Raw genomic sequence first — 25,964 nt, 5'->3', positions numbered from 1 at the left:
GGAGTGCAGTGGTCGCTCCCGGCCACTGCAGCCTTGACCTGCTGGGCTCTGGCGATCCTTCTGCCTCAGCCTTCCAAGTAGCTGGAACTACCGGCGCGCGCTAGCACGCCCGGCTAGTTTTTTGATTTATTGTAGAGACAAGGTCTCTCCAAGTTACCCAGGTGGGTTTTGAACCCGTGGGCTCAGGCAATCCACTCGCCTCAGCCTCCCAAAGTGCTGGGGTTACAGGCTGAGCCACCAAGCCCGGCCGGTTTCCCCCTTTTAACAGCTTTATTGAGATATAATTCACATACCATACAATTCACTCATTTAAAGTATATACTGTGGTTTTCTGTATATACACAGAGTTGTGCAGCCATTTCCACTGTCAACTGTGCAACATTTCACCACCTCAAAAAGATTACTATGCTTTTTAGCTAACATCCCCTTACTACTCCCAATTCCCCAGCCCAGCCTTAGGCAACTACCTTCTGTCTCTAAAAATGTCTCTATTCTGGACTTTCATATGAATAGAATTATAGATGTGGACTTTTGTGTCTGACTTTTTTCACTCTGCATGGTATTTTCAAGTTTTATCTAAGTTGTAGCATATACTCATACTTCATTACTTTCTCCTGCTGAATAGTCTCTTTAATTTTGGTCCCGTTTTTCACTCAACTATCATACAAGTCAGATTACCACCTCTTCTTCAAGACTCAAATTTGGCTCTCATTGCCTATAAAATACAGTTGACACCCTGCATGGCGCACACAGCCTTCTCCAGTCTGGCTCCATCCTGACTGTGTAACCTCATCGCCCATTGTGTCCTTCCATAAACCTCCATCTCCACCACCAGCACACCTATTCTTCCCAGAGCATGTCAGGCATCTTTTCATATCACTGCAGTTTTCAGTTAAATTGCTCCTTTGCTTATGTTTCCCATCTCTGTCGATGGAAATCCCAGTTAGCCTTCAGAATTTAGCCACAATACCAACTCCTTGAAAGAAATCTTTCTAGATTTATGTCATTCCCGAGTCAGAATCAGTCCTTTTCCATTCTCTGAGTATTTTGCTTGGGTTCCCATAATTTCAGTGTTTTAGATTAGATGTCATTCTTTTATAACATATTAAATCTTCTCTAAGAGTAAAGAGTTATTCTACAATTTTCTTATTGTACTTTCTACAAGGTTTCACATATAGTTGATGCTCAAAAATACGTGATGGATAATTGATAGCACTTTTGCATTTGTATAGTCCTGTTTCGCCTTTCAAAGTTTTTTTTACAAATGTCTTCTCTTTTGAAAATCAGAATTAAAGGTTAGTTTGAAGAAAAAGTTATCAGTAGTTATAATTTGAATATTTGTTGTTTTTTTCCAACACATATTATTCATGGGCATTGTATAAAAATTAGACAATAATAAAGATTCAAAAGAAAAAGAAATGGGTCACAATCTGACCCATATATTAGCATTTTGGTTTATATCCTTCAAACTATTTTTTTTGTGTATGTGTGTGTGTGTGTGTGTGTGTGTGTGTGTGTGTATAGATTATATATATATATATATTTTTAGTTGGAGTCTCACTCTGTCACCCAGACTGGAGTGTAGTGGCATACTCATGGCTACTGCAGCCTTGACCTGCTGGGCTCAGGCGATCCTTCCGCCTCAGCCTTCCCAGTAGCTGGAACTATAGGCACATGCCACCACACCTAGCTAATTTTTTAATTTATTGTAGAGACGAGGTCTCACCAAGTTGCCCAGGCTGTTTTCAAGCCCCTGAACTCGGGCAGTCCTCTCACCTCGGCCTCCCAAAGTGCTGGGATTACAGGCTTGAGCCACCATGCCCGGCCAGCCCTACTGCATATACTTTTGACAAAAATATAGATAGCTACATAGATATCTTTATAACTCATTCTGTGTAATGTTCTAGTAATTAACTATCAGTTCTCTCTATAACAATAAATACTGATTTTCATAATTACTTTTAAGGGTGATATTGCGAGTATGCAGTCCCTGTCTGTTCAATCTACTTGTATTTGACATTGAGGTTATTTCTAAATTTTCTATTTTAGAATGCTGTGACTATCATTCTTCAGATAAAAACGTGGAAGCCAGATTTCTGGGCCCATAGTCCAAATGCCCTTCAGACAGGTTGTTCCAATCCAAACACCCACCAGCCAGTTATGAGAGCGCTCACTTCCTCCCCTTGTCCTTGTGCCTGCCTCGGTATTTCCATTCTTTTTAGTCTTTGCCAATCTGATATTCCAAAAGTGTATCTCAGAGTTGCACATTAATTTGCATTTCTTTGATCATTGGTGGCATGTTTTTAATTTCCTTATTGCCCATTTAGGTTTCTTCTGTGAATAGCCTTTTTTGTCCTTTGCCCACTTTCCTGATGACATGTTTGTCTTTGTCATTGCTCAGAACCCTTTAATAAAGATATTAATCTTTGGTCGCTCATGTTGCAAGTATTTTCCCAGAGTCTCTCTTGTCTTTTAACTTCAGGCCGATTTTCAGCATATAGAAGTTGTTGGTTTGTTTGAATGTGATCATGTCAGTCACTCTTTTCCTTTATGGTTTCTGTGTTTGGGATTATTCATGGGAAATTTCTCCTGAACCTTAAGAGTGTATGGATTCACTTCCTAAAAGTCCTTCTGTGATTTTGCTTTTAAATTTAACATATTGCTCCACTTTGATACAATATCACATCTACTTTTATAAAACTTTAGATAACTAAATCTTCAACCATGTAACTAGAGAGAACTTTGAAAATGTCCATGTTTCTAGCACCAGGTGTCCTCCCTGACAGATGAATACTCTTTTTCTGAGTGTGATGGTTGGCTGCTTACTTTTAGTCTCCTACTTTTTCTCTGAGCCTTTCTAAAATCGCCTGTTTTATTGTGTGTCAGCTATATGTCACTCACCCCTGTCTCAGTAGGTTGGTTTGAGGGTTGAGTTTATTCATGAGATATATGGCAATCTATAGCACATTGCACTGTACACCAACATCCCAAATGTGTCTTGTTGAACAAATATGTGAATGCATGGATGGTGGCATGGACAGTGATGGCAGATGACAGAGGACAATGTAAGATAGCACCAGCTCTTCCGTTGACGCACCTTGCAGATAGCAGTCTATCAAGAACACTCGCCAATTAGACAGTACCATGGAGAATATGGGAAAGGGAAAGGTCATGGCATAACTTTGACAAGGTAATGGTCTAAGGGTTAGGACAGAGTCCATAGGTGCTCACAGACCATGCACAATGCATATTAGTAGTTATGAACTGTACCAGAAAGTTCCAAGGAATTCTGCAGAGTTAGTTCTCTGGGGGAATTAACAGGGAAATTTCCCTGGGAAAAATGCATTGGGAGCAGAGCTTGAAGGAAAACTGGGATTACATAGGGTAAATTTGTGGAAAGAGGTCATTCTTTGTAGAGAGAATGATATCAGCAAGCAATTTTCACAAAAATTTTGAAATAGCGAATTTTTTTGCTTCCCTGTCTTACCTCCTTTGCTTTTGATCTCACTGTTTTCTCATTCTCAGCTTTTTTTTTTTACTCATTCTCAGCTTTCTGCTTTTCCTGCCATTAAGAAATTGTCATTTTTGAAGTGCTGGGTGGGAAGGCACCAGAGTAGGAAGTAAATACCCATCAGGGAGGCATCTGAGAGAGCCTCTCTGCTGACCTCACTCCCACACAAGGCAGACGTGAAATGTTTTCTATGATTTACCTGGAGCATAGTAGGCACATCTGTATTCAAGTGAGTCAGTGAATGAGTAAAAATATGCATGGGTCAGCCTGCTGCCTGTGTTTGTAAATTGTTCTGGGACACGGCCACAGGCTTTCATTTGCGTGTCCCTGGCTGCTTTTGCCTTTGAACAACAGAGTTCAGTAGTCATGACATAGACTATGTGGTCTGCAAAGCTGCAAATATTTCCTATCTGGGCCTTTACAGGGAAAGTTTGCTGAACTTGCTGTATATTATCATCAGGTGACTAATTCTGTGTTCTTCCATGAGAATCATGGTTTGCACTGGCCCATGCAGTTTTCTTAATGAAGATCCTCTTTACGCATGTCACTTATGTGCAAGATGATTTTTCTTTTTTAGTTGGAGTCTCTGTTGCCCAGGCTGGAGTACAGTGGCATGCTCACGGCCACCGGAGGCTTGACCTGCTGGGCTCAGGCAATCCTTCTGCCTCAGTCTTCCAACTAGCTGGAACCACAGGTATGCACCACCAAACTCAGCTAATTTTTTGATTTTTTTTTTTTTGAGTTGGAGTCTCACTCTGTCACTCAGATTGGAGTGCAGTGGCCATTCCCAGCCACCGCAGCCTCGACCTGCTGGGCTCTGGCGATCCTTCTGCCTCAGTCTTCCAAGTAGCTGAAACTACAGGCGCGCACTACCACGCCCGGCTAATTCTTGATTTATTGTAGAGATGAAGTCTCGCCAAGTTGCCCAGGTGGGGCTCGAACCCGCGGGCTCAGGCAATCCTCTCACCTCGGCCTCCCAAAGCGCTGGGATTACAGGCTGAGCCACCAAACCCGGCCTAATTTTTTGATTTATTATAGAGGCCAAGTGTCACCAAGTTACCCAGACTGGTCTCGAACCTGTGGGTGATCCTGTCGCCTCCACCTTCCAAAGTGCTGGGATTATAGGCATGAGCCACCCGTGCCTAGCTGTACAAGATGATTTACTAGAACTGTGGGTGAGGTGTGGTAAGGGAATTAGGCCTCTTGATGACAGACTCTGACCATCGAAGGTGCCTGCAAGATGCACATGGAGTGTCCAGTACCCTAATAATAGATATCATTCATTCCTAGTGTTTATTAACTGCTCTATCTCTATGTATGCCAATATTATAGAGAAACTGAGGCTCAAGAAAATTAGGAAGGGTGCCCAAAATCAGGTGCCAGGATTTGAACCCAGTCAGCAGGATAAACCCTTTGCCCCACCCACCCCCTGCATTTCCTGCCAAGCTTCCCATCACCCTTTCCTTTTTGTTATTTTCCACTCCCCTACTCTCTCTTCTTTGTGATTTCTGGTTCAATTATCAGTCAGCCTTTGCTCTTTGGGTTCACATATGCTTGTCTGGCCGGGCGTGGTGGTTCGTGCCTGTAATCCCAGCACCTAGGGAGACCAAGGAAGGAGGATTGTTTGAGTCTAAGAGTTCGAGACCAGCCTAGGCAACATAGTGAGACCTCATCTCTAAAAAAATTTTTTTAAAAAGTTGGTCTAGGCATATCCATCTGTTGGTCAGTTTTCTTTTTGACTCCTTTGCTCTTTGGGTTCAAATATGTTTGTTTTGAAACGTCCATCTCTTGGTCTATTTTTAAATTTAATTTAATTTTTTGAGTTGTAGTCTCATTCTGTCGCCCAGGCTGGAGTGCAGTGGCATGCTCACGGCCACTGAAGCCTCGACCTACTGGGCTCAAGCAGTCCCTCCACCTCAGCCTTCCAAGTAGCTGGAACTACAGGCATGTGCCCCCATGCCCGGCTAATTTTTTGATTTATTGTTGAGATGAAGTCCCACCAAATTGCCCTGGCTGGTCTCGAACCCATGGGCTCAGGCAATCCTCTCACCTCAGCCTCCCAAAGTGCTGGGCTTATAGGCATGAGCCACCACGCCCAGTCTGGTTCATTTTTTCTTTTTGACCCCTTCTCCTGCTGACGTCTTTCCAACCTTGCCCCCCAAGCCCCATTCCTTGCTAACTCTCCTTGGGAGGAAGAATTGAGATTCACAGGTGGTCCTGTATCAGCAGTTCCTGCTCTGTTGCTGAACCTTGCCTGGAGCACAATTGTCACCCAGGTTCCCTGCCTTCTTCAGAAGCCAGCAGGTTCCCAGAGAACCAGCTGGAAAGGGGTGTGCAGCCCAGGGCTCTGGGGCCCCAAAGTGGCAAAAAGGCAGCCACTGGGCAGGCTGAGCTGGCATTTCTGACCTTTGTGGAGAGAGGGCGTCCTTAAAGGGACAGCAAGCTCTTTTCTTTCCTGGTGGCTGACTGCCAGTTCAGATGCCGGGAGTTTGAAGAGGCCATTGTTCTGGCAATGCGAGATGGGGGCCCAGACCGCCCAGTCTCTTTTTCATTTTCTGTTACCAGTTGGGTATCCCCCTCTGATGTATAGTGTGTCAAGTGAGGTGTCTTTGGTCCCACACCCTCTTCTCCTTTGAAATCAGCCTTGTCACCAAGGCTAAAGCACAGAATAACCTCACAAAGCACCAGCTCCCCTCCCCCAGGGCAGCCACTCCAGTGGGAAAAAGGATGGTGTCTGCAGACATAGCCAACTGCCCCAGTCACCTGTTTATTTGCCCCAGGTGAGTGGGGTGAGGTGCTGGGACCACAAGTGCCTTTTCTTCAGGTACCCTGCCTGCACCACCTGCATTAGAATAATCACCTTATGTGCTTGTTAAAACTACAGATTCTGAGTTCCAGTTCCAGAATTCCTGGGCTCCAGGAATCTGAATATCAATAAGCACAACAGTTTTAGAACCACCAACTTAATGATTCCCAAACGTTGCTGATCACCAGAATCATGTGGGGATCTGGTGAATCAGAACCTCTGCCCAAGGGCCGTGAATTTGAGCAAGGCAGCTTCTCTTTAGTGGCCAAGAGCAGGTACCCTGAAGCCGGCTCACTGAGTTTGAATCCTGGCCCCACCAGCTACTATGTGTATGATCTTGGGTAAGTTTCTTTGCCAGTCTTTACCTCTGTTTTCTCAGTAGGATTATGATATTACCCACCGTATAGGGTTATGAAGACTAAAGGAGTTGGTACTGGTATAAAGTCCTTAAAACAGAGCTGATATATTGATGAGTACTATATACGTTTTCATGAATCTCTCCCATTCTTTTTTTTTTTTTTTGGATAAACTGATTTTTTTTTTGGATAAACTGATCATCCAGGTTGGAGTTCATGATCTGAATAATCTCTTTAGCAGCAAGGTCCCCTGGCTAAACTTCGGTTAGGGAAGGCTTATATCCTATAGTAAATGACCAGCCATTCTTTATGCTGAGCTCAGGCCTGTCCTCAGTTCAGTCTGTGTGACTTGTTCTGCAAAGGTGGCCCTGCCATTTGCCCTCCCTTGTCTCTTGGTCTATAGAATAAGGAGAAAAATTTCTCCCTGGTTTTTGCCTCCAATTGATGTGGACAGCATTGGCAAGGCTGTCATGGGAAGGCCCAGAAGCCACATCTGTAAGGGCCACTGACTTCTTTGGAGGGAATTAAGAGAAGGTAAAGCAAGCTGCAGGCCAGGAATAGCTAGACATAAATACAAGGTATTATAATTACTACCCACAGCCAACTCAGTCCCCTGAGTTAAATTTAACTCTACACAGTCTTCCTGACCTCAGGGGTGAAGGATGGACAGATGTGTCTGTGAGGGATTGAGGGGTGTGTGTAACCAAGGATATGTGGGCAGCATCACCCTCAGAAGCACTTTTGAGCCAAAATGGGCACCATGGTTCAGCACGCATCCGAGTTTTTATTATAACTTGTTGGTTTTGCTCAACCATTACTTTTCTGAAAAGGATCCTGTTGGACTACATTTTCCCATGTCTAGTACCCAGCTCAAAGCTTCTTTCTTTTCATGTGATTTCACATTCATTGCTCAGAAGCCGTACTTGTCCAGCTCTGATGGACATCGCGTGAGGTAGGAGGAGGTTGGGAGAGGGACGGACAGTCAAACTGGGAGCATTGAGCTCTTCTGTTTCTGCCTGCCCATTTTCCCAGCAAGTTCTAGGAAAGAATCAAGGCTGGGTAAAGGTCATTGGTCAAATAGACATGTAGGCAGTTGTATTTTATGGATCCTGGTATCAGGGTTTTTAATGAGTCAAATGTTGGATTATTTAGAAGAAAACAAGCCAGTCCTCCAGGGCGTGTCTTATGGAGATTTTCCATTTCAACTACAAATGTCAGCATGCAGGGACCTGGCAGTGGGCAGTTTCCCCAGCATGCACTCCCTCCCACTTGAGCATATTTTATAAGACTTCCAGGAAGCCGCACAGGGTCATTTCTGTTCTTGGTGGGGGTTTGGCTACCTTGGGTGGCTCTGAACCCAGAGTGATGGATAGAAGCAGGACCTCAGTGAACTGAGAGACACATTTTGTCAACCTGCCTTTAGAGAAGGATTTGGTTGCCTTCTGCCTTGTTAATTGAGAATATCATTCACTCTTTCAGAAGCTAATGTAAAAGACCCCATGGCTTCCTCTCCTACTTCTATCACCTTCTCTTTGGAGGAGAGTTACTCAGAGGTGGTAACTGCTTTGGGTGGAAATTGGGCTGAGCAAGATGGAAAGTCCTTACCATTTTGGAAATTTGTGACTCTGTGGATGTATTTTTGGTTCCCAACAATAGAGGGAGGACCCTGACTCTCAATCTGGAGAAGAAGGAAGTATAGAATAGAAGCAAATGGAGATCTCTGATGGTTTTCAATACAAAAAAATCAGACAGTCCTTTGCTCACTGCTACTCTGGAGCCTAGCTGGGTGTCATCTGCCACTGGGCCTTGTGCAGCCACAAGTGATATCTGAGTTGGAGACTTTGTAGAGGCCGTCTACTTCGAGATGAGGATGTGAAACCAGGCTCTTAGGAACTCACTCCCCAAGCGCTAGCCTTTTGCAGTGTTGGCCTAACTTCTTAGAGTATTTTCTATTATTCAAACCCAATCATGCCATCTGATAACTTCTCTTCTGGAGAACCTAAAAAGGACAGACTCTCCTTTTCTTTGACTTCTCCTCTTCTCTTCCTCCTCCCAAACATTTGATCTTTTGTTTACCTTCAGCCATCACTCCTTTAGTCTAAACATCCCTAGTTACTTTACAGTTTTGCTTATGACAGGGTTTCCAGATCCATTCTGTCTTTTTTGTCTCTGAACAATAGACCTCATAGAGTATGATACTTGCAAGGTATGCTTCTAGCGCCGTTGTTTGTGGTGGGATTATTACATTCCTAAATTTGCTTCAGCTGATGAGGCCCAAATGCATCAATTATTCTTAAAGCCACATTGTAGTTTTGGTCCATGCTGAGCTTTGCTGTTTTTGCCCACTGGAAACTAGACTCTTATACTTCTTACAGATTTGTAAAAGATAGTTCCTTGCCAAAGGTCAGGAGCTTATTCTGTAGTACCACTCACGTGAGGGCAGCTCTGGCATCTGAGGTGGGTGCCTGGATGGTTGATGGACAGTGTGTGGACTGTGGGAAGTGGACTTGATTTTGGTTAGAACCACGTTATCCATGATGTGACAAGAGATTGGAATGGGGGCTGGCTTGCTACTTAGCTGCTTTTCTCCTTAGTCAGATTTCTGTCCCTACTTGCCCCTTTCCAGTTTCCAATAAGTTTCAACTGGAAGAATCAGGTTGTGCCAAAACTCTTTACCGAGGGTTGACTTAGCATTTAGAGATTTAGAGGAGAGACAGACAGAGACAGGAAGAAGAGAGCACACGCCTCTCAGCTGCCCAACACAGACACCCCCTCTCCCCGCCACCTTCCCTGCTCCATGATGGTGTGGCTGATCTTCTCTCCAGCGGTAAGAAGTTGTGCGGGTAGGGAGAGGAGAGACAGTTAGTTGGAAGGGATGATGGTCAGAAGAGAGAAAGTAGGAAGAGGGCAGGGCTCAGCAGTACATGGTTGGTCACTGACCCTGTTTGCTGTGGTCAGTGTTGCTATTTTCCCTGTCTCACTTTTTTTTTTTTTTTCAATTTCTTTATTTTTGAGTCAGAGTCTCATGTTGTCACCCAGGCTAGAGTGCAATGGCATGCTATGGCCACCGCAGCCTCGACGTACTGCGCTCAGGTGATCCTTCCGCCTCAGCCTTCCAAGTGGCTGGAACTGCAGGCGTACACCACCAAGCCTAGCTAATATTTTGATTTATTGTAGAGATGAGGTCTTGCCATGTTGCACACACCGGTTTCGAACCCCTGGGCTCAGACAATCCTCTCACCTCCACCTCCCAAACTGCTGGGATTAGAGGCGCGAGGCACCTCGCCCATCCTCCTGCCTCACTTTTTGTAGCTACAGAGCCCATCTTTTCTGTGTCTTCTTAGCACTTGCAAAGGTGTGAGGTGAAGAATAATGGATCTTGAGAGCAGGAAATGACTTAGGAGGTTACAGACATGAGCAACCACGCCTGGCCAGATGCTGTCTTTTAAAGTGGGTTTTAGATTGCAGCATATCAATCTAAAACCCGTTAGGCCAATCGTCCTCATTAAAAGACAAGGATATATTCTATCCCTAATCAGAAGGAGGCCTGTCTGGGAACAATAGCATGACCAGCTTGGATGCCGCGCTGGGGAACAGTTGCTAAGAAGACTGACTATTGGCTGGACATGTGTGAGGAAAATGGACACCAAGAAAAGGTGTCCTTAGATGCGAATCATCTGCCTTGTAGGTAAATCCAGACTGGATCTGGCCACCTCTCAAAGCAGCTTGGGCACAGCTGCAGAAAGCCCGGCACCAGACAGTACTTCCTGGAGTCCAGATCTCTGTGCCATCCTATGAAAAGGGAAATCGTGGCCAGGCGCGGTGGCTCAAGCCTGTAATCCCAGCACTTTGGGAGGCCGAGGTGAGGGGATTGCCTGAGCCCACAGGTTCGAGACCAGCCTGGGCAACTTGGTGAGACCTCATCTCTACAGTAAATCAAGAAAAATGAGCTGAGTGTGGTGGCACGCGCCTGTAGTTCCAGCTACTTGGAAGGCTGAGGCGGAAGGATCGCCTGAACCCAGCGGGTTGATGCTGGGATGGCCGTGAGCATGCCACTGCACTCCAGCCTGGGCGACAGAGTGAGACTCCAACTCAAGAAAAAAGCAAAATCTTGGAAGTTCTCTCAGTAACTGTATAAGAGCCTGCGGTTACCCTCTGGAGAGTTCAGGCTGGATTAAAAAGGAGCCGGGTGCGGATGTTTGAAAATGATCTACTGCTTTTCACCTGGGTTTTCCACCAGGTTGTCCCCAGTGGTCAACCTCCTGAGACCCATGGGTGTGGGGAGTGGGGGTCAGTAGGTAACAGCAGCACCAGGCACACACCACGTCCCCACCCCCTTGCTGGGGACAGGGTCATCACTTTGACTTGCATTCCTTCCTAATTCTTCATGATCTTCCCTCCTCCAACTCTCACCTTCACATACACAGCCACCCACTAACACACTGTACACACACACACATTCTGTCACATACACCCTTCTTCTCTCACTAGCTCCCAGTGAATGCACTGGGAGCTAACAATAGTGTTTTCGTGATGTGAACTCTATTAGCTGCTAAAACTGGCTGGTTCTCTCTAGTCTAAGAGTGGGCTTGGGTGGAGGAAGATGGAGGAATGGTCATGTGGCTCAAGCCTTGGTCAGTGGCAGGAGGGACTCAAGGTCTGTTTTTAAGTACAACATGTCAGCATCTTAACTGGGACACCCAGCAAGCACACATCCCTCATTAAGACCTTAATCCAGGATTAAACAGAGGTCAGTTACCTCTGCAAAGAGGTGATTTGGAGAGAGACTTAGTCTCTCCTAATAACCTGAAGTGGGCAGAGGGGTGGAAGCCAGAGCCTGGTCATCTGCCTGTCCCAGTGGCCAGGACTCTGTAGACATTCTGAAGTGGGACTGAATCCCCTAAGCCTCAGATCTGGCCTTTTTCTTAAACTTCAGCAAGGTGTCTGGTTTCCTCTATTCACATTCTTTGGCGGGAATTAGTAATGAGTCTTAGGTTGGAAAGATACCCTGGAAAAGACTCGGTAACAGATTTGCCTACAGGAGGTTTGCTGGGAGGTGCTCTTGGAAGTAAAGGCATAAGCAAGTGAGGGAATCAGGATTGGGGAGAGGGAGAAGTTAGACTGATGATACATCTAAAGGAGGTTTTGGACAATGCCATGGAAAGTTCTGGCACTGGGATGACCCTGCAGTGTTATCCCAAATTGAGGCACAGGGCAGGTTTTTGTGACCTTTCCAGGACTTGTCATTGAATGTAGTCTATCCTCTGGGATAGGGCATTTTCTTTGGTGAGGCTGCTGTCTTTAAACCAGGGTAGTTCCCAAAGAAAGACTCTGCTATGACCCACGAGCGGCTATTACTGCAGGCAACTGGAGAAATGGGTGCTTACTCGGGAAAGGGATATCATGCCAGAGCGTAACCACTAACACTATAATATTCCTACACTGGACTGGGGACACTCAGGCATACATGGTACTTTGCTTTACATTTTTTTCATTCCCATAGTCACCCTCTTAGAGAGCAGGTGTCATCTCCCCTTGGCAGAGGGGTCTTCTACTGAGGCAGAGCCACATGTGGAAGGTCGGAGGGTAGTTAGTGGCAGACCATGTTCATACCTTGGTAACCTTGGATGGTAGAAAGAACATCGGGCTATGTTGTTTGTGTGATTATTTAATCCCCTTCCATGATAAACCTGGAGTTGTGGGCAAATTAATTTCTCTAATTTGCATAATTAAAGCAGATTAGATCCATGTCTACGTTCGAAAGGTCTCCAGCTCCATTTGCAGCCACCCTCTTGGCAGTTTCTTGGTTCATAGCCTTCCTGCTGGGGCAGTTATGATTGCCTGTAAAGAAGACAGCTTGCTTTAGATTTTCCCTGATAGGTGAGACTGAGTCCTGCCCAGTTTCTCCCAGCATCCTTCTCACTTTTGCTTTTTTACTTTGATTTCCCTATGCCTCGCTGTAGCTCCTGGGCACCACATATGTTCCTGTTGCTACCTGCTTCCCATAGAATCATGACCACAGATTGTTTGATTTATTCTCACTTTCCCCAGTCCCATTTTTTCCTCTCCATGGAACATCTCCAGTTCACTGTTCAGTCCTTTCCACATCCGAGACTTTATGTTCTGATCACATATGGGGCCTGTGCTTTCCCTTTGGGGCAGAACCCTTGTAGTGCCTGCCATCCCGGGTGAATTCTTACTTGTGGTCACTGTAATTCTGAAAATCTGAAAAAGGAGGGTTTTTTATTCTTTTTTCAATAGATCCCAGAATATCACCACTTACCTGCATGAGATTGTCTTCTCTTTGAGAGAGCAATTTACAAAACCATAGTAATAGAGTAAATGTAATTGAGGTGAATTCAAACCCAAAGATCAAGGAACAGACAACATGGTAGGATTTGCCCATTTTGTCTGTCTCCAGTCCCTGATGACACCTTGGTATACCGAATAAGCTTGCAGATGTGTTCATAATCTCTTTGACTCAATTTTCTCTTCTGCGAAATTGGAATAATACGATTAAATGCAATATAACCCAATGTGCCTTTCATAAAGCACCTAGAACAAGGCCTAGCACATAAGTTTTCCATGAGAGTTAGCTCTTATTATATGGGAAATTTTTAACAGAGAGGAAAAATGTCTTGGATTAAAAAAATTTTAAGTTATCGACTGGGTGCGGTGGCTCAAGCCTGTAATCCCAGTGCTTTGGGAGGCTGAGGCGAGAGGATTGCCTGAGCCCAGGGGTTTGAGACCAACCTGGGCAACTTGGCAAAACTTCATCTCTACAATCAAATAAAAAAATGAGCCGGGTGTGGTACACCAAACTGTAGTTCTACCTACTCAGAAGGTTGAGGTGAAAGGGTCACCTGAGCCCAGTAGGTCGAGGCTGCGGTGACTGTGAGCTTACCACTGCACTCCAGCCTGGGTGACAGAGTGAGACTTCAACTCAAAAAACCCCCAGAAATTTAAGATATAGAAAATGCAGATCACTAGACTATACTTTCTAAGTTAATTTCTGTATTACATTACTAGAGAATTAGGCTAAAATACTAAGGACCAATAATTCCTAAATTTTGCTGCATATTGCAGTCACTTGGGAATTTCTAAACAATACTGACTCCTGGCTCTCACTCCCAGACATTCTGATTTAATTGGTGTGGAGTGCACCATGGACTTGAAAACTTCCTGGTGACTCTAAAATGCAGCAAAATTTGGGAACCACTACCATAGATCATTTGGTGGATTTGTAGTTGATCCTGGCTGATAATCTGGAATTCACTGTAGGGAACATTTAGAAAAGAATAAGGTGATACCCAGGGTCCAATTATTCTCTTTGGTTAGGGTTAAAAGAAAATTTGGTAATAGAGTTGGCGTGCATAGTGAAATAGAATTTCGCTAATGAGTAGAAGGAGCCCTAGCTCTGTTGCCAGTAGGCTGCGGGCTAGGTCTTTTTGTTCTGCTGGACTGCATTTGGTCCCAGGGAAGGCTTTTGTAGCTATGTATTCATGTATTCTTGACAGTTTGACCTAAAGGGTGGGCACCTCATTTAGGGGCAATATTGGTTGTGATAGGGTGAGTGTAGTGTTGGAGCCGTCTGAATCTTTCTGGTCATTTCTTGCTTCAGGTTTTAATTATGCAGACATCACTGCTCCTCATGTGAGAGATGCAGTATTAATGAGATGTCTTGGGTTACAGCTGGGTCAGAGGCAATCAATATGCCCATTTGGATACCCCCGACCCAGCTTCCATGAATTAGTGTGTGAGTTGGGGAACTCAGGACAGAGTGGACTTCTGTGGAACATCAGTTCTTTCCCATTAATGGCTCATAATGCATGGACTGTATCCTGAGCATTGGTTCTGGAAAGAGTTGTTTAATAGGGTCTCCTGATTGCCAGGGTACAACACTCTTTAACATTTCAAGGATTGAGTTAAAAGATGTTTCACTTGTAATTGCCTCTTCTCATTAAAAAGAATTTTTTGGACCTATTGGACCTGTCTGGCTAACAATTTAGCTTTTTTTCTTCCAAATTTCTTGAAACACTGTGTTTATTTGTCCTCCTGTTCCCGTCCCTCTTCCACTATTTGACTGCAGCCAGTTAATGGAGGCAGCATTGCAGAATGACTGAAAATGGACTCTCGAGTCAGAATGTTTGGAAACAAATCCTGGTTTCTCTATTTCCCATGCATGTTATCTGGGGAAGTTATTTGATCTCTGCGGTATCTCAGTTTTCTCATCTGCAAAGTGGGACTGATGGATAAAAGGAAACATATTACATGTATAAAAGCTCTGTCTGACTCATAGTATGCTGTAAATGCTTTTAGCCACTGTATTATTACTGAACAACGTAAGGGCAGGGATGTGTTACTCATCTGAGCTCCTTTTTCTCATCCTTAGAGTAGTGTACCAGTGAGGATCCCACCAAAAGACCGAAACCACACCAATAATTTGGACAGGGAAAATTTAATATTAAGAATCATTAGCAGGCCAGGCTCGGGGGCTCAGCCTGTAATCCCAGCACTTTGGGAGACCGAGGTGAGTAGATTGCCTGAGCCCCGGGTTTGAGACCAACCCGGGCAGCTTGGCGAGACCTCGTCTCTACAATAAATCAAAAAAATTAGCCGGGCATGGTAGTGCGCGCCTGTCGTTCTGGCTACTTGGAAGGCTGAGGGAGAGCAGGTCGACGCTCTGGCAGAGGTCCAGCTGAGGCCAGAGGCGAGCAGGTCAACGCTGGGGTGACTGTGAGCATGCCACTGCACTCCAGTTTGGGCAACGGAGCGAGACTCCAACTCAGAAAAGAATCATTAGCAAGTGAAAGTGTGGAAAGGACTCTGCAGAATGTAGTTATAACAGATGTAGGGAACAGCTACTACCTCAAGGATTGAGGCAGGGCACTCAGTGAAAGAACAAGCTTATAAGAGGGCCTCCACACCCCAAGGCTAAGACTCAGCTCACTGGAGAGGTCGTGGCTGTGATCCACTGCATGGCTCAAAAGGTTCTTGAAGTACTGGTGACTGGAGAACTTAGGCTGGAAACTGCCCACCGGGGTATCATTGAGACTTATTGGGAGCCTGGTAACCTCTGTAGAAAAGGACCAGAGCAAGAAAGGGGTGTCCATTATACTAATAGTTTCCCTCCAGCGCCCTCTACTGTCAAGATCTAACATTGTGCCAGCTGGCAAAGGAGAAACATTTACAGGGTATGGCTCCAGCATCACAAGGTAGGGGAAAGAAGGGTCGATTTGGAGCTGAGGGGCAGTAAATCGATAACTGGCCTAAGTCAGAACAGTGGAACTTACCTTGTAGAGTTGTTTTGAGGGCTAAATGCACTATTATAACAGGATGTGGTTAAATGCAATAACATTTCAAGTGCTTTTTACTTAACAGGTGTTTATGGAAGTAACATAGTGTGGTGAAAATATGGATTTTAGAAATAACTGTCTGATATTGGGTAAGGATAGGCTTCTAATAGTTTCCTCATCAGTTTTGTCAAATAATAAAATATGCAAAAGCACCTACCCCTGTGCACATGGTAAATTTTCAGTAAATTATAACTCTTTATTCCTCTTTTTTCTTTCATATTTCACACACTTCAGGAATCTCCTGGATGTCCATGCTTTATAAAAGTGCCTGTGATTGGATGATAAAATTAAAATAATCAGGTTCATTTTTGCATGTCATTTCCCCATAATTCAGCAAATTCAGTTTCAGTTAAACTGTTTGGAGTGCTTACTCTGTAAATTCTTTTGTTTTTATTGGGATGCAAGTAAGATTCAGAAATGTAATAAGACCTTGTCCTTTATCATCAATATCTCCCATTCTTGTCAACAAAAATTATTAAGTGCATGAAGTGAATAGGATACTGTTTAGACACCGACTTTCTTTATATAAAATACGATTGAACAGGGCTGGGTTGAATGATTTGGTTCAATTGTATTTTGCAGATGTACCTTGGCTTCTCTTTTTAACGCTGATTCCTCCAGGGTACTCTCTGGAAAGTGCTTTTGATACTGCACAAGACTCTCAGAAACCCCTTTTCCTTTTAAAAATAGAAACTAATGTCAGTTTTCCATATCTCCAAGGGAAAGTTTTAATTCAGAAAAAGGTACCTACTTTTACCTCAATTTTCTAAATTCACTTACAGAAAAGCAGTTTGGGAATTTAGACACCAAATAGCAGTTAAAGTGTGGAGATTGAGTCCGGTGACATAAATTCCATCCATGGAAGTCTAGTTAGGTTTGTTGATTGCAACATGTGCTCTTGGACTCAGTTGGCTGCCTCAGAGTTTGTGCTGTACTTTTTTTTTTGAGTAAGAGTCTCATCCTGTCACCCAGGCTGGAGTGCAGTGGCATGCTCACAGCCGCCACCGCCTTGACCTGCTGGCTCAGGGGAACTTTCTACCTCAGCCTTCCAAGTAGCTGGAATCACAGGCGTGCACCACTCCTCTGGCTAGTCTTTTGATTTATTGTAGAGATGAGGTCTCACCAAGTTGCCGCAGAGTGGTCTCGAACCTGTGGGCTCAGGCAGTCCTCTCACCTCTGCCTCCCAAAGTGCTGGGATTATAGGAGTGAGCCACTGCGCCCAGCTGTGCTGTACTTTCAAGAAGGACATGGGTACGAAATATGGGTGCCTCTGTGCAAATTTATAAACACTGGTAGAAGAAGAGGTCCATGCCTTCCTGATAGCAGGTCAGTAGCACCTTCTTTTCATACACAATACAATGATTAAGAGCAGGACTCAGGTAAGGCAGATTGAGTTTCAAATGCATACTCTACTGTTTAATAACCACATACTATGAGCAAGTTATTAAACTCCCTACCTCTTAGTTTCATCTTCTGAAAAATGGGGATATTATGAATAAGTAGTATCCATTTCTTGGTTGGTAGAATTAAATGAAATACTTACCAGGGGTTTAGCAAATTACATTGCACATAGAAAGTACTCTTTTGCTATTATCGAGGTAATTTTGTCTTATTGTAGCTTGAGTGAAGAACTTCTTATCATGAACAGCTTACATTCTTTAATGTAAGAGTCCAGATTTTCTGATTTGCTTGTTTTGTAGCTTTCTTATTATTTAAGGAAGTCTAGTTGGTGGTGGGGGGACGGGTAGGCAAAGAACATTTTGGTGAATGAGGAAATATCATGCATCTTAAGGAACTGACATTTTAGTTCCAAAGTTGAACAGACTTCTGAATACCTGTGTCACCACGAGAAGATTTCTTTCATTGTGTTTTTCAACAACAGCTATTGCTTTTGAACAATATCAATAATAATGATAGCTTTAATTTTTTGAACAGATGTATACTATGTGTACATAGTATACAGATGCAGTGAGAGACAAGTTACATATATTTACATCACTTAATCCTCACACAATCCAGTAAGATTGCCATTTGTGTGACTACTTAAAGAGATCTGAAGCTTAGTGAGGTTAGCTTTTCTTTTTTTTTTTTTTGAGGTTAGCTTTTCAAAGGTGTCAAAATTAGTGGTGGATAGGACCTGCATTTGAAGTCATATTTGTCTGATCCCTGTCCTACCCTTTTAACCCATTGTTACCAATATAAGCCATGAAAATATCCAAAGTATAAGGCTATGTGTAGCTGTTGTAGAAGAAAGATGAATCTTTGCACTTTAGAGTGGACGGAGGAAAGTTCCCCAAATTAGTAAAGTTTGTTCAAAGTCACATAGTAAATGAACAGAGAAGCCAGGACTAGGACTCTGGCCATTTGATTCACTAACCCTTTTGTCTACTGTCCTAATGAAGGACAGAACATTTGGTGCAGAGATCCTTACTGAATGCCTGTATGCCCAGTTCTCCTATATGCTGGAGGGATGTGAAAGAAATAACCTATAGTCTTCTTAGGGAGGTACGACCAACAGAGAATAGAATCTGCTGTTAAGTTCTTTTTTCTTTTTAGATTAGAAAATGTAGTTTATTAGGAATAAATTAGCCGGGCTCAGTGGCTCAGCCTGTAATCCTGCACTTTGGGAGGCCGAGGTGAGCAGATTGCCTGAGCCCGCGGGTTTGAAGCCCGCGGTTTCGAGACCCGCCTGGGCAACTTGGTGAGACCTCCTCTCTACAATAAATCAAAAAATTAGCCGGGTGTGATAGCATGCGCCTGTAGTTCCAGCTGCTTGGCAGGCTGAGGCGGAAGGATCTCCAGAGCAGGTTGAGGCTGCGGTGGCCAGGAGCATGCCACTGCACTCCAGTCTGGGCGACAGAGTGAGACTCCAACTCAAAAAAAAAAAGAATAAATTGGAGAGAGTATAAGAAAGAAAGAAGAGGTTCACCTCCCTAGGGCAGGGAAGGGGGCCAAAGCGAGGAAACATAGTGACAGCCATAGCTCAAAGAACTCGTGGCCACACCAGAGTCTAGTAAGGTAATGGCCTGCTATTAAGTTCTAAAGTGTACCCTATAGTTTATAAGGTCAGGGGCCTTATAGGGAAGGTACTTGACTTTTCTTGCCTTTGTCTTATTTTACCATCTTTTCAGCAGTATAAAGGAGGAAATACAATAGTGGCTTTTTCAGATGAATAAACTGAACCTGAGATTGAGACGTGGGTGGTTGGGTAAGTACCCTACTGAGGGTCACAGAACCAACAAGCAGCAGCATTGGTTTGGGTTCAGATCTGACCCAAGTCCTACATCTTTCTTGGAGTAATAAAGAAGAGCTAGGAAGACACTTCAGAAGGGTTGGAACTTGAGCCAGATAAGGAAGAATAGGTAGAATTGGGGCATTGCCAATATACCTTTCTTTGGAGTTGGGATTCCTCTAGGTAACTAGAGTGGGACCAGACAGATCAGACCCATCTGCTTCCCAGATACTGGGAGGCTGCTGCTCTGTCTACAGGCTGCAGACAGTAACAGTCTTGGAAAGACTTTTCATGGAGAGCCTGCAGTGCCAGGCACTCCCAGAATGAGACTTTTTGCCAACAGATGCCCAAAAAGTATTAGCTCTCAGCATGAGTTAGAGCAGGACACAGGTGACACCAGTGAATTATAATTATTTTTCACCTTCAGCTTGCTTTCCTGTGCAACTGTGACAGACAGACAAAACTCTGTCCTTTAAGAAGATCCAAGGAGCGGGAATGGATAAAGTGACGCTTTGCTGCTCAGGGTGGTTCTGGAATAGCAATGTGGGTATCACCTGGGGTTTGTTAGAATGGCAAATTTTGGAGCTCCCTTAGACCTGCTCCATCAGAATCTGTGGAGGAACAAGATTCTCAGAGGATTAAAGCTTGGCAAGCACCTAGCCAATTATAATTCTTATTTTTGTTGGTATTGTTTGTTATTGTTTGTTTGGCTTACTCCCCTCAAAAGAGGAAGTAGTTCTCCAAATATAAGCTCACTCAGGATGTCAGGCAGTTAATCATTGTGGATTCAGAGGCAGGTGATCTGGATTCCCAGGTCCACCTCTTTCTTGCCTTAGGACCTTCCTCTTTTCCAGGACTCTGCACCCTTATCGCTGGATGGGTCTCCCACAGGAAGAGGGTTATTCAAGTGATTGTAGTGGTAATCAAATGATTTGAACGTAAGCAAGAGTGCTTTGTAAGCCATGAATGACTTTCAAAATCTTAATATTCTTGCTAAATAGAATGTCTCTCACCTGCCAGAACATTCCTCTGGGGGCTTGCCTGAGAACCAACAGTACTGTATTTCAGTGAATGGACTGGGGGGGGGCGGCGGTGGACAACAACACTCTTAAAGAGGCTCAGCTTAGAATTCGAAAACTCAGCCAACCCTGCTTTGTCACGAATGTAAGTGCTTTATGTGAGTGGGATTCTTCCCATCTGCAGGAGTCTGACCTGCTCAAGAAGCAAGCCGCATGGTCTGTTGCCTGGAAAGTCTGGGGGCGCTTCCCGGAAGAGGCCCTCTGCCATTTTCTCTTGCAGATTGTGGTCTCAGCGCTGCCTTTCTCCTCTCCCCCATTCCTAGGGCTCAGGCCATGAGAACAGCTGTCATCCTCTGAAGGATGCGAAGCTCTATTTAGAGCCAGGCGCCTGTGTTTTTATTTAGTGTCACCTCCTTGATACAGATTGACCTAATGGGCAACACCTGGGAAATGATTGGTGGCAGCGAAGGGAACAGAGTCTCTTGAGAGCATCATCTTGTGTTTTGTCAGATTGGGGATGAAGAGGAAATAACGCCCGCAGCCCCAGTGGTTCTGTCCTCCAAGCTGGCATGAATAATTGAGCGCTGGCAAGCTGACTGCACCAAAGAGTTGCATTATGTAAACCGGCAGGCAGCAGCGAGCGTGCGTGTGTGTGTCTGCACGCAAGAGGGGTGCGCAAGAGGGGTGCGTGTCTGAGTGTGTTTGTGCGCGTGCGTACTGAGCTCCGAACAGCTGTCTATGAGGGAGTCGGAGGGAGAAAGAGAAAGAGAGCAAGGGCGAGGGAGAGAGGGACTTCTGTAAGGCTGCACGACCACACCAAGTAGCAGCCGCAGAGGGAGGTGGGGGAAAAGAAAATAAAGGCGAGTCATGCTTAAAATTCCAGAGCGGTGCGAAACAGCAGAGCAAGGAAGCGCCCCCAGCTTATGAGCGCCCTGCCCCCAGTCCCCTCCCCCATAGAAACAGGGCTTTGGGATGGTCATGGAGGTGAGTGCCCTCCAACCTCCTCAGGGCCCCTGCTCCCCGCCCCCGCCCCCCACTGCCCAATGCATGAATGAATGAGTTCCTCTCTGCACTGCTCTCTGCTACCGTTCCTAATGGCTTCCAGGTTAGTGCTAACTCGTGCTGACGCTTGTGTGTGTGTATGTGTCAGTCTATCTTTGTTTCCTCGTGGGAATTTTTGGAAGGGATGGCTCTGACCTGGGGTCAAGCTGGGGCCCTGGGGGCTGTAGCAAGGTCCTGTCTGTCTGGTTGTGTGCGTTTCCCAGCTGGCGCAGGCTGTTCAGAGCTGCCAAGAACACAAACCTTTCCGGGCAGAGTAAATCCGGAGTCCATGTTGTTTGCTTCTGTTCTCTCTTCCGAGGATCCGAAAGCAGCCAGCGTGACATCATGCTGCAGAGATGCCACCTTCTTTTCCCTCCCTAGCCTTTTCTCCTTCCTATGGTAGCACTGTTTGAGCTCAGCCATGGATCACTTAGAGGCAGCCCTGGGGTGGGCTGAAGGGATGGGCTGGGTTGGGCTGATGGGGTCCCCTTGACCAGCAAGAGTTATTCCGGGCCCTCTAACTTGGAGAAAGGAGGGCAGAGGATTCAATCAGCAGCGTGGTGCATCATGGAGAGCTGGTCGAGAGTTTCTGGGGGAGGCGTGGACAGGCCATGTGCTCCTGCTCCCCACCCGTCAGCTTCACTCTGTAGTGCCCCTGTGGGGTAGCAACTGGTCAGGAAGATGTGGACAAGTACTGCATCTCCCACAGTGAGAGTGCTATGGGTCGGGGATCTGGCCAGCAGAAGCAGAGGATGAGAGGGGAAGTTGATAGCTCCCATCTTAGGGAAATAAAGGTATTTGTTTATTCTTTGGCTTAGCCAGCGTTTGGCTCAGAGATTTGCCATGTGTTTTGAGAAAATAGCTACCCAGTGGCTGGGCCTGACTCCCCCACACCTCCTTGCATTGTTAGTTATTTGCTTGATTTAGGAAGTGGAGGGCTGGGGGAGGACTTGGAGCTTGCTGTCTCCCTGGGGCCTCAGCCAAGAGCTCAGCCAGGACTGGGAAAAGCCATCTTTGCTGCCTGTCTGACATTTGCTAGCAAACTCTGCTCCGTGGAGACCCTTTCTCCACAGCTAACCTTGAAGTTTGGTCTTATTTCTAACCTTTGACTTGGATAGTACTCTGCAGGCTAGAAGTTTAGAAAAAACTCAAAACTAAGATGGAAAAAGGTGGCCTCAAAAGAAGGGTAAGGGAGAGGGGTGTTTTGGGGAGCTGCCCACGGCAGGACAGTGATAGTGTCAAGGCCATGATTAACAAGTAGTGCCCATGAGAGTTGGGGGCTGAGTGGTGAATAGAGAATCAGCTATTCTCTATTTAAGCAACTGCAAAGCCATCACTTAGGGAGAGAATGAAGGAATAAGAGCTGTCATCATCCTACCTAGAAAAAAACTCCTTTTCCTCTCTTTCCTGGCCCTACATGTGTCCCCGCTGGCAGGAGCAAGCCTGCAGCCCTTTCTCCGAACGACTGGGACAGGCACCCTCCCCCTGACCTGACAAAGGAGAAACAGGCCTGCAGAAAAGACCCTTATCAAGGTCATATATTTAGACCAGAGATGGGCAGACGTTTCTGTAAAGGGCTGAATAGTCAATATTGGAGTCCTTGTGGACCAGGCTGTCTCTGTCACAGCTACTCAACTCTGCTGTGTACAGTGGAAACAGCCACGAACAATTTATGAACAAGTGAGTGTGGCTGTATTCCCAATAAAACTTTATTTGTGGACTCTGGAATGTGGATTTCATATCATTTTCACATCGTAAAATAGTATTTTCAACCATTTAAAAATTTCAACACCATTCTCCTATCCAGATAAGAAAGCCTGTAATGCCTGTGGTTTTGTATCTGTCCTACAGATATTCCTATAAGCACTCAGAATTGTAGTATAATCTGAGTCAGGGTGAAAGCTGGGTGTATTGTTCATCCTTCCGCCGGAACTTGGGTTTGTCTGGTTGGGGGACGTGGTGGGTGTGTGTGCTCTGTGGAGGCATGTGCATATATATGTTACACATGCATACACCCTCCTCAGCCTGTAGGATAGGGCTGAAGCACAGTATCCAGAGACTCATAAGAGAGCAGTGACTAATTCCAGATTCCCCGATTCGGAAGATGACTCCAAAAATACATGTCTGCACTCTGATTTCCAAAGCGCATGGTATGATCATTCTGCTCTATTCTGAGCTGGTCATACCACTTCTTTGAGTATTACAACCGCTCCACAGTTTAAGGGAGTTGAGATCCATTCAGAGAAGAGTGAGCCCCGTTCAAGGAACTAGAGCCATGCTAATGTGTGAGCCCAGCAGGTGCAGAGAAGGCACAGAAGCTGTGTGAAAATGCCTGTGGAAGAGGAGTTAGTTGTTCTGTGACTTCTGAGGGGTAGATTAGGACTTTTGGTAGGAAGCAATTTGAACTTAAAATGATTAGAGTTCACAGGTGAAATAAGTTGCATGTCAATTAATGACTTCACTGACCCTTGAAGTATAAGTGGTAAACAAAGATTGGGTGGAGATGTTGTAGATAAATGACTTTTAACTTCTGAAAATGGGTTGAGGGAATAGAATCACTTCACTCAATAAAAGAAGGATAGGAACAGAGGAGAGATTATAGCTAATAAACTAACCTCAAGCCTGGGAAAGCTGGAATGAAAGAAAATCATATTACATCTGTTTTATTGTACATATGTGTGTGTTTTATTGTACATATGAGGGTGCCTGTCCCAGCCTGATGGTAGCAAGAGACAGTGAGGAGGGTCACAAAATAAAATCCTGGGATTTTGTGCCCTGCATGTATTTTAATTTAGGTAAAGCCTCTCTTGGGTGACTCAGACATCTGCTTGAAGTCAGGCAGTTGAACTGACTTCTTACAGGTGTTTATTTGAAAATTTCTATGATTTTAGCATAACAGTCATTCTTCAGTGTGCTTCTGATTAATTTCTCGCAGAAAAATAAATCAGAACTGGGTTTAGGTCTCAGGAGTCAGGAAGGAACTGGCCATCTAGGTAGACCAGCAAGGTTAGGGCAGGAGGGGTGTGAGGGCCAGGGCCTGGGATGCTGGGACTGAGTTTTCACCCACCCACTCTCTTCATCTGACTGCCTAGCTAGGACCTTTCATCTGATGGTACCACAGCAACCTCTGACACCCAAGGTGATGTGGCCCTGATGAGAGAAAATGGGTGATGCTGAACAAACAATGGGCCCAGACTGCCTGAATCTCATTTCTGGTTGCTTTGCCTAGTCTAGACCTGAGTCCTTTTGTCTCAGAGATGCTGCTGTCCTCAGTTTTTTCGCCGTGTACACTTTATATGTTGTTTGTCATCCTCTCATGTCTTTGTGGGGGTTAGGTTAGATGGTGTCCACACCCATTCTTCTCTCGTGACAATAGCTGAAGCTCAGAGAGGATCGTACACAGGGAAGGGGCTGAGCTTGGAAGGCCACCTAACACCTGGTGTGCTTTTCCCGGTTCTGTGGCCTGACTTCCTTGACAGGTGGTGACAGGAGAGCTCACATGGTGTGAGTTAATTACAAGTCTGTCGCTCCTATCAGACTGTGAGTTTCGTAGAAGAGACAATATCTGCAATGCCTAGGATGTTACCTGGCATGGAGCATGGTCCTCATCAACTGGTTGGTGGAAAGGTGAATGGATCCTGCACCAATACCTTTCAGTTTTAGTGGCAGCATTTCTCTTGCTGTGGATGGGGGAGGGGCCTTGATGAGCAAAGAAACTGGAAGTTCTATTCAGTTGAACTCATCCTTGCCTTGTTCCCAGTGGTTTGAGGACCCCCAGTGGATTAGAAATTGCTTTCTAGGAAAGGGCTTCCTGGGATAGCTTAGCACCTTTCTGTCTTCATAAGGTCCCATTTCCCTGAGTGTTGCGGCTTCTGAAATACTTTGGGGATTATGCTTAGATTTGGCTGAGATTGACAGAGGCACGTTCAAAAGTATTAAGCCCTACTATGTGCCCGATATGCTGTTTAATATTGTGTGGATACAAAGAACCATGAGATGGTCACTGCCCTGTTGAGTCATCAGGATGGATATTTAACACAGAGTTGGAAGTGCTCAGAAGATGCCTGTTTATTTCAGGAAATGGACATTGTACACCACCAGTAAGTCCCTATGTTTGATTTCAGTATCTCCTGCTTTGTCTTAAGTCTTTATCGCCCTAGCCCTGTGGAAGTAAGACTAGCTGGGACTAACTGAAGACTTGCAGAGTGACAATCTGTACTCTCACCCCACGTCTTTGCCACGTGGAAAGGGCTGAATTTAGGAACAGGATTCAGTTTCTTAACTGGGACTTCACATTCCACTTCTAACCCTTTTTTTTTCATTCCATGAGCAATTATAGGAAGCCCTGTGCTTTGGGGATGCACTATCTAATTAGGTTTTTTTCTTTAAAGAGTCTCACTCCAGTAAGGTAGTTTGTAATCATGTAACAGAGAGCACAGGTGCATGGAAAGATAAAGTCACTTTTTCAAGGGCACCAAACAGCTCAGGATTTAAAACTCAGATGCCCTGATTTATTTTTATTTTTTTATTTTTTTTGAGTTGGAGTTTCACTCTGTGGCCCAGACTGCAGTGCAGTGGCCACACCCGGCCACTGCAGCCTCGACCTGCTGGGCTCCGGTAATCCTTCCGCCTCAGTCTTCCAA

General features: G+C 45.1%; 1 protein-coding gene across 6 annotated transcripts in view; it reads left to right on the top strand.

Moving 5' to 3' along the window:
* GRAMD1B (GRAM domain containing 1B) overlaps positions 1-25,964 on the top strand; it is a 273,865-nt gene that overhangs the window by 194,590 nt on the left and 53,311 nt on the right. Inside the window, exon 1 of one of the 6 annotated variants that reach the window (XM_008073194.2) lies at positions 21,015-21,385. The exons of the other annotated variants lie outside the window; for them this stretch is intronic. Within the exon in view, the coding sequence (XP_008071385.1) occupies positions 21,336-21,385 (50 nt within the window). The 5' untranslated portion in view covers positions 21,015-21,335. Of the gene's footprint in view, positions 1-21,014; positions 21,386-25,964 lie in introns of those variants that run through there. 6 annotated transcript variants of the gene reach the window in all.

The sequence above is a fragment of the Carlito syrichta genome, unplaced genomic scaffold (genome assembly GCF_000164805.1).
Source record: "Carlito syrichta isolate Samal-C Ts95f unplaced genomic scaffold, Tarsius_syrichta-2.0.1 Scaffold315753, whole genome shotgun sequence".
Lineage (NCBI taxonomy): Eukaryota > Metazoa > Chordata > Mammalia > Primates > Tarsiidae > Carlito > Carlito syrichta.
The sequence above is the reverse complement of the archived record's forward strand: the minus strand, read 5'-3'. Positions and strand labels throughout refer to the sequence as shown.